The 9,398-nt window shown below is 43.6% G+C and overlaps 1 protein-coding gene across 2 annotated transcripts in view; it reads left to right on the forward strand.

Annotated features, from left to right (window-relative positions):
- MUSK (muscle associated receptor tyrosine kinase) overlaps window positions 1-8,943 on the forward strand; it is a 51,800-nt gene extending 42,857 nt beyond the window's left edge. For both annotated transcript variants that reach the window (XM_058824090.1, XM_058824091.1), the window contains 2 exons: window positions 6,303-6,451; window positions 8,267-8,943. In XM_058824090.1, coding sequence (XP_058680073.1) covers window positions 6,303-6,451; window positions 8,267-8,943 — 826 coding nt within the window. The remainder of the gene's footprint in view (window positions 1-6,302; window positions 6,452-8,266) is intronic.
- Window positions 8,944-9,398: the final 455 nt, after the last annotated feature.

Consider the following 9,398-nt stretch of genomic DNA (forward strand, 5'->3'; position numbering starts at 1 on the left):
GTGAAAAGGAACAGAGACAAAAAGATGGATTAAATATGGAAGGAGAAAAGAAAGAAAGAAAGAAAAGAAAGAAAGAAAGAAAGAAAGAAAGAAAAGAAAGAAAGAAAGAAAGAAAGAAAGAAAGAAAGAAAGAAAGAAAGAAAGAAAGAAAGAAAGAAAGAAAGAAAGAAAGAAAGAAAGAAAGAAAGAAAGAAAGAAAGAAAGAAAGAAAGAAAGAAAGAAAGAAAGAAAGAAAGAAAGAAAGAAAGAAAGAAAGAAAGAAAGAAAGAAAGAAAGAAAGAAAGAAAGAAAGAAAGAAAGAAAGAAAGAAAGAAAGAAAAGTGGTGGAAGGAAGGAAAAAAGGAAGCAGAGAAGGAAAAAAGGAAAAAAGATCAGTGGTCCTGGCTCCACCATCAACTCAGCTGATAGAAAGTTTATGGTCCTGGGGCACATGTGTGTCTAGGCTTTGTGAGGGTACCTTTTTATAGTAAAATTTATGTGCCCTGGAGCTAATTTCCTCACTTTCTATACAAAGTGGGTTATTATGGCAGCCCCTTCTTCCAGACCTTTCTGGAAATGATTTAGGGGCTTTAGGGTCTTGGGTGCTCTTGATCCCCCCTTGCAGTCCATTCCACCTACTTCTCAGCCTCATTCCTGCACCTCTGACGCTGGTGTTGTGCTTATCTCCAGGAGCCAGAACAAGGACACTTGTCTCAGAAAAATGTTGCCCTACCTCTTTATGGCCCCTTCCTGCTGCCATAACAATGCTTGGTTGGCTCCATGGCTATCTGGATATCAGTGTTTGAGTAACACACATAAATTCCTTTATCTCTGGACTTCCTCAGTGTCCCCTTCAATTAGTTTCTCACTTTTTATTTTTGGAATTTGCAGCCACTGTTACCTGTTTTAAACCTGAGATATTAGATGACAGCCCAGTTCTGATATTACCATGGGAAGTGAGGCTGTGCACTTTTACAAATGTGGAAAATCTTTAATTGACAACCCCAAAAGTGAGGAGGATAGAAGATATCTAGTTTTTCTTGACAGAATCCATAATTTCTGCAAGACAATCTGGACAATAATAGTTTCCTCCTAAAGTCCCATCCCAAATTCCTAGAACAAAGTGTACAGGCTGTATAGTTCCCTGCTTAGTCAAGGCAGTAATTTTTGTCCTTTGCAGTTAACAAGCATGGGGCATGGCTGATTTTGTGGCTGTATCTAGAGTAGTGTATGATGACCTCAACAAAAACCCAGGGAAGGATCAGAGTCCCACCATGAGCCAAGATCTGCTTGGTGAAATGCTTCAGTTGACTGCCAAAGCAAAGGGCTATCTTGCAAAAAGTAGTCATAATGCAGGTATCTGTAATGTTTATAGTTAAGCTGTTGGTGTACCTGCTAGAAAATTAGTTCTGTACAGGTTAGACATGTTACAGCTGGGAAACAGTTTCAACAGCTGTGATGGATTTTTTTTTTTTCTAATGAAGAGATAAATTATTTCTAATGGAAGGAAAGGAAGCATACTTTATTACAGAGAGAACTAAAAATAACAAAATTCAAAGGGTGCACAGTGGGATTGCCGCAGATGCTTAGCCTGTTATCCTGGATGGCCAAACACATCTGAGCTTGAAGCAAGAACACAGCTATAGAAGCTGCACAACAGCAGTGCTTGGGGCACTGCACACCAGGGGCACAGGGCAGCTCTTGTCCCAGCCTCAGCACAGTGCTCGGGGTGCCCTGAGGTGGAGCACCTTCCTGCTCATGCTGCAGGAGTCTTCACCTGTGTGCCAGCAGGGCAGGCACTCTCCTTCCCAAGTGCTGCTTTGGCCCTGCGCTGGAAGGTCTAATACAATTTGACTGCTGCACAGACCTTTCTGAGCTCGAAATGACTTTCCTGGATATCGAGAAAGACTTCTCAAAGGGCATTCAAATGTCACTAAAGTGCTAGTTAAGCAAGTGCCAAAGTGGTGTAAAGACTTTTTATGTGGATTTCATACACTTCAGCACTGCAATTTCTTTCAATTAAGCCTTTTTGTTATTGTCAATGGAAACTGAGAGAAAAAGACACAGGAGAAGAAAAGAAAGTATTACATCTCATCTAGCATTTGCAAAGTGAGAAGCTTCTTGAGAGATGCTTGCTCTCTCTGGCTCAGGGAAGGAGCCACAGAAATATTGCTTCTTAGGGACTCCTTTGTTTATTACCACCTCTATCAAAAATGTCTCCAAGGCTTTATAATTCCTTATAGTAAGGTATAGACATTTCTGTGCACTTCTGGCAGATCAGTGCAGTCCTAGTATAAGCTGTGTGTTCATCCAGGTTACTGAAATGATCAAAACTCAAATTATTGCCTTCCCATCTCAGAAGGATAAAATGTACTCTCCTGCATGTGTTAAATGGACATCTCGAGCTAAGTTTAGCAATCCTCTTACTTCTCCTGCTCTCATGTTTCTCGCTCTTCTGTAAACACAGCTCTGCACTCAGTGCCAGTGATGCCTTTGCCAGTTGGCTGCTGTGAGTCCTGATTCAGTGTTTACTCACTCCTGGGTCAAGCAACATGTTAGGACAGGAAGTGTCTAGCTATCATTTACTAGCTTCTCCTGAAAGGCTACTGTCTTCACCAGGAACAGCTTCACACTTGGAAGGATAAGGAAGTAACCATGCTTAAAACAAAATTCAGGACCAGGTTCAGGTCTGTCCCCAGATAGGTCTTTGTGGCTGATTCTCCTCCTGCAAGGACCACACTGGCCTCACAAGACACCAGAGCACCAGCTCTGTGCAGTTCAGTGCAGACTAGCATGCAAGTTTTCTTCCAGAGCTAACCTGTGTGGTCCAGGCAAAGCCTGAAGATCAGGATTGCCTAAAAGCCTGCATGTGGAGTCTTTGCCAGTAGGTCGGTGTGGAGGTTTTGCCAGTAGGCTGGTAGACCTGCACTCCAAATGCACAACATGCTGTTCCTCCTTAGGAACAGGGCTGTTCCTAAGGTCAGAGTTTCTTGACAGAAGTCTCATGTTCTCTCTATCTGCAAAGGGTATTTATTTGACCTGCTATCTCATACATAGCTGAAAAATAGTGTGGGTGTTAATTATTAAAAAAAACAAAATCCAACCTTCCCTTCCTCCTCAAAAAGCAGCTCCTGCTTATTCAGGGCAGTCTCCTGCTCACATATTAACTGAACCAGAGAATAAGGTAAAGGAAGGCTCCCATCAGACTCAGTAGATGTTAATTACATTATTTAATCATCTAAGAGAAGCTGCCCAACTGTTATGGTGAGCAAGATGGGGACAGGACACAGTCTCAAATACAGGTTCAGACTGCTCCTCATTTTTTTTTTTTTTACATATTTGTTGCTTGAAATAGACACAGGCAGGAGACCTTTCTCCTTTTCAATGCCTTTATTAAAACTGATCAGCTCAGGCGGGGAGAAACAACGGGTGCGTGCTCTCGGAGGAGGAGGAAGAGTGCAGCTTTGTCCACTGCTCTGTGGGCAGAGCTGGGTATTTCTTCCTCAGGAGATCGTCGGGAAACCCCTTGCTCTTCCGTTCAACATTCGATGTCCTCTGTCTAGCCAACATCTTCATTTTAGGGTGAGGGATAAAAAGGCCTTGGCGGATACTAGATTCTGTTCCTCACACCCAGTCATCACTTTGATTCATCAATTTTGTGTTGGCTCGTTGTTTTAGGGGTTTTTGGCTAGGTTTGGTGAGGGGTCCATCCCATTGCATGCTGTAAATGATGTCATTTGCATGCCGACTCGCTGTCCCTTCCCCTCCACCGTCTGGGTGCCATCCTCCAGGAAGCAGCAGGGTGCCACTCGACAAAAGGGGAATTCTTAACCATCAACGACAGGTAGTTAACGAAAACAACAGGTGATTACAGTAACAAACAGTTAGAACTCCACCCTGGCAGCAACTGGCCCACCCGGTGAACTCTGCAAGCGTTTTAAAAAATGGGCAGCTGTTCTACTCATAACACTGCTTAGGAAGGAAAACCTGACTGGGAACTTACGTCAGACATTCTCTAGATAGGCTCAGAGTGAAATTCCTAGCTGCGCCGCTGGTTAGTTCTTTAAGCATGCACTTAAATGCCAATTAATGACTCCGGTGCACAAATCCATTGGTAGTGAAGCAGGCAAAGGACTGTTGCTGTCCACCCTGTGCATGAGCAGTGTAAATTTCTCTTCCTTAATTGCAAGAGAGATTACCTAAGGTCATTTCTTTTGATGCTTCCCAGTTCTAGGAGAGAATTAGCCTAATTTTCGAAAAACACTCCGCCTTCTGGCCCTCAGCTGAATTCTCCAGGTTCAGAGACCGCTGCTTCCCGCTGCTACCCTGCCGATGCGCCCCTATCATTTGTGCAAAGACTGTCTTTAGGGCATGAAAGGGGTCACATTTGATAGCTGCCTGACAAGACTTCAGACAGTTCCTGCCCCTGTGCCAGAGCAGTGTGAGTTTCCCAGGCCTGCTCAGAACGGTACTTCATCACCATGATCTACCAAAGGTGAAATTTCTGGCTTTTGCCTGAGGGCTACTTAAAAGGCATTGTGCAGCTTAACCTCACTTGGCTACATTTAGGTTAGTTTACATTACAGAATTCAGTGAAATTGGGTGGTTGGGTGTACATCAGCCTGGGGTGAGTTTCTGTCTCCAAAGCAGTCAGGACTGAGCTCTGCCCATCCCTGCTTTGGCACTGCGCTGGGTCTGCTAGTCAGAGATGAGTGGTAATCTCTGAGACTATTTGGAAGATATAAAGCATTCCTATTTTTACTTTTAAATCCCCTATTGCTTTGTTCAGGCTGCTGCTGCTGGCTCTAGTGCTGAGAATTGACAGCAGGTGCTTGTACTCCTCCCCTCCTACTAGACAGGGAACTGCTGCCAGCACGGGGAAAAAGAAGGAAGACATTGTGCCGTAAAGGAGGCGTAGCAGACAAGTGTGGGGCCTGATCCTCCGCTCTGGCATGCCAGACCTCCTTGCTGAGTGTCTCAGCTGTGATCCAGCCACCTCTGATTCCTTTCTTGATGGACACTCTGCCATCCAGTGACATTTGACATTTACAGCATCCAAGTACAACTGTTGCAACTGCCATGCGACTGAAGTAGAAGACAAGGAAGCTGGAAGTTTGCTTTGGAAATTGGAGTCTCCTCTAGGTGCTACTGAGCAATAAAATAACCTGGCATTCAAGCAGTGGGAGGGCAGTCAGGCTGGTGCAGCAACGTGACACATAAATGGGCAGCACTCCCCATGGGCTCTGGCTGGCTACCTGTATGGAATGTGTGTTAGCTGCAAGGCCCCGGCAAGAATTTGTGCAGGAAACAAAATGTACATCTGAGGTTTAGTGCATGTATGAAGAGTGGAAAGTTACTCTTCTCTGGCAACAGCTACCCCTAAATCTTTGGCAAGCCCAAATAATTAAACTTGTTGAGGGTGCAGGGAATCCTATGGATAGGAAAACAAATCTGTTGCTCAAAGTCAGGATACTGTTTCCCAAGGATTTGTGTCTACAAACTTCAGTTGAAGATTCACAAGTAGCAAAACATGTGTATTTACACATTAACTTGTTCTTCAGACAAGGCACAGGCTTGCTTTGTCCCTTCTGTCCTGTCACGTTTCCACAAATCTTGAAGCAATATAAACTGTTTTCTAAACCTCAGCTACACAACATTAAATCCAGCTGAAATTAGCAAATGGTTTTATAACTTGTTAAAGGTGGATACACATGCCACACACACATACATAGAGAACAGTATCAAAATGCTATTTTCCTTACAAAACCAAGGGAATACACTTCCTGTAATTGCTACTTTCACTCTAATAGTAGCCAGATATACCAAAGTCACCACTGTGCCAGGTATGGGAAAGGAGGCTCTTTCATCAATTTAATAAAAAATAGGTTTGTTTTTAACTCCACTGTTATACCCCAAAAGTGAATTGTTTGGGCCGAAGAGTCCATCTGTCCTCCATTAAGTTTATCATGTGACCTCCAGCCTAGAGAGCAGTTGTTTCTTACCAACCTGTTACTTATTTATGTCTTTAGCAGACACAGTAATGAGTCTGTAAGCAGCAAGACCAGTGATCAAAAAAAGCTATATTGAATTTAGTCCTACCTGAACCAAATTAAATGCCTCTATAATATGCAATGCATATTGCAGTCCCAAGAGATGAAACTGGGCTTTAAGGCTCCTTCTCTTGGTTCTGGGGCCTTCTCCCTTTTTTTTTTTTTTTTTTTTTTCCCCTTTGGTCAACCTCTCCTTTTGCATCAGAAACAGAACCTATATTTAGTGTGCATGTATTCATCACTGATGGTTTCCTCTCTTACCTCTCCTTACAGGGCCCCAGGGCTGCTGCCTTATGAACCTTTCACCATGGTAGCAGTGAAAATGCTGAAGGAGGAAGCATCTGCAGACATGCAGGCTGACTTTCAGAGGGAAGCAGCTCTCATGGCAGAGTTTGACAATCCGAACATCGTCAAGCTTTTAGGTATCTCAGTGAGGCATCCTGTTGCCTTAACAAGAGGGTGCAACACATCAAAACCTCCTCATACTGCACTGGGTAAACTGCTGGCCATCTTGCTGCCTAACTCTGCTTCCAGTCTAATAACCTTGATCCAGATGTCTTACAGGGAAGACATGAACTTCCTGGAACTGTGATTTATTTTGTGGGTACTGAAAAGAAATAGTACAAGTCTTGTTAGTTTTATATGTCCCACTTACTATTGTGATGTCCGAACACTTAATAGCATTAAAAAAACAAAATTAAATTAACAAAAAGCCAGCCACAAAAACAGCCTCTTCCTTTCCTTCCATTCTCATCTGAAAGGACATCCTTCTTTATTGGATTTTTTTAGAAAGTCTTGATGCTGAAGCTTGACTAATAAGATACTTTCTGAGAAGAAAGCTGCTGACAAAAAATATTCTTTTAGAAGATTGTAATTTTTTTCCTGAAGTAGATGCTGCTGGCCACTTTTATCTGGCAATACTGCTCTAATTTGTTATATGCAGATCTGATTCTCATGAACAGGGACATTTGAGATCTTAACTTATTTCAGTAGGAAGCTCCAGAACATTTTGAAATGGATAAACCACATTTTTGGGGAAGCTGGGTTGATACAGACACTTCAGCTACAGAAATGAAAGGCAGAAAGAGCACTAAACTGGACTAAATTTTGTGTTTATTGTTAACACAATTTAGGCAAGAAAAGGACAAAGGTACAGGCACAAACTAGTACCAGGGGGCTGTGGAGAAATAGCCACATTGTTTAAAACAGCTTAAATTATAAATCTCTCACATACACTTGTCAGATCCTGATGTCGTCAGAATGGGAGCAGCCATTTGTTTTTCCTCAAAGATTCAAATATTAGGTCATCAATCAGAATTTCAGATTTCACAATAATTTGTATCATCAATTGCTAAATGATTATACTAAGAAAGCAAAACACATGCATTTTAAATGTTGGCTTTTGCTGATTAGCATTTTAATGATAGGTGCACAAATATTACTGTATCACTGTATGATCAGTAAGGCTCATGGAAGTGTGGTTAATGCTGGCCCACCAATAACGCTGATAAAGTGCCAAGCATGTAGGACTGCATTCTACATCTAACAGACATGGCAAATATCTCCTTTCTGTTGTCTGCTTTTGATTTGTCTTTCTTTCATTTTTGAATATCTGTCATGCCAAAAGTAATTCCTCAACCAACTTTTTTTTGCATGAGTTGTTAAAAAAAATAAAAATCCATAACGACAAGAGTTTCCTTGTAATTCAAGAGTTCCACTGAACCCTTGAACATGCCCCTTGTGAATACTTTTGAAGTCTTCCTGCATATGTGTCACCCCTACAACAGTATTATTGTTTAACAACACAACAATGATAAGAAATATAAGAATTAAAAAGTAACTTGATCAGAACTTTAAAGGTTACTTCCTGAAAGTCCTTGCAGTTGCACCTGGGAAGAGGCAATACAATACTTTAGTTAATACTAACTTAAGCAGGATTGCCTAAGTTCTTCATTAAACTTAGCTCCAAAACTCTGTGTTTTACTCAGGATGTTGAGAAAAATTTTGCATGCAGGCATGTGCATGATTTGTAAGCATCACCCATGGAGCTCATCATCAGATCCCTGATGCAGGAGCTTGAAAAGAGGCAGCACGCATGATGGATGCATGCAAAGTGGGTGGTATTTGCATGGCTCTCTCTCTGCATTGTAGAAAGCCTCCCTTTTGTGCTTTGCGGCTTTTGCACAGCAAAACTCTCTTTGCTGCTCAAATGACGCGTGTGGCGTGTCCCCTGGCAGGCGTGTGTGCGGTTGGGAAGCCGATGTGCCTGCTGTTCGAGTACATGGCCTACGGGGACCTGAACGAGTACCTGCGTGACCGCTCGCCCCGCAACCTGTGCAGCCTGGCGCAGGGCAGCCTGGACACGCGGCTGCGCCTGCCGAACCCCCTGGCGCTCTGCTGCACCAGCCAGCTCTGCATTGCCAAGCAGGTTGCTGCCGGCATGGCCTACCTCTCCGAGCGCAAGTTCGTCCACCGGGATTTGGCCACCAGAAACTGCCTGGTGGGGGAGAACATGGTGGTGAAAATTGCAGATTTCGGTCTCTCAAGGAACATGTATTCTGCTGACTATTACAAAGCAAACGAGAACGATGCCATCCCCATCCGCTGGATGCCCCCTGAGTCCATTTTCTACAACCGCTACACCACGGAGTCTGATGTATGGGCCTATGGGGTGGTGCTGTGGGAGATATTCTCCTACGGCATGCAGCCTTACTATGGGATGGCTCACGAAGAGGTCATCTACTACGTGAGGGATGGGAATGTCCTTTCTTGCCCTGACAATTGTCCTCTGGAGCTCTACAACCTGATGCGCCTCTGCTGGAGCAAGTTGCCTGCTGACCGGCCAGGCTTTGCCAGCATCCACCGCATCTTGGAGCGCATGTACGAGAGGGCCGTGGCCAACATGTCTGTCTGAGGGATACAGTTCCCTCCTGTCTCCTGTGTCCACCTATTTAGACTGACTTGAACCAGCCCAAGAGCTCCTGAGTGATGGTGCCTTCACACAGTGTCTCACTCAGGGAGGAGAAAAGAGCTTGTTCCACAGCCAAACAAGAAACACAGACTGTACCCCTTTATGCACCTCTTTGAGTGGCACTGTACCTCCCAAACAACAGGGCTGACCTTTAGCCACCAAGACAGGACTCCTCAGGTTGGTGAGAGTGCTGGTCATACTAACTCAGTACTTATATTTAGCATTTCCAGGAGCAAAAAGCTGCCTAGGAAAGGCAAACAAATGTTTCTTCCTAAGCACTGTTTCTTCCCTTCCTGAGAGATCCCACCATGCTCTTCTGCATTTACATTCTTGGCTTTTACCTTTTTTCCCTCTTTCTCTTACATTTTCTAGTATTATTTAAAAAAAAAAAAAAAAGG

The sequence above is a fragment of the Ammospiza caudacuta genome, chromosome Z (assembly GCF_027887145.1).
Source record: "Ammospiza caudacuta isolate bAmmCau1 chromosome Z, bAmmCau1.pri, whole genome shotgun sequence".
Lineage (NCBI taxonomy): Eukaryota > Metazoa > Chordata > Aves > Passeriformes > Passerellidae > Ammospiza > Ammospiza caudacuta.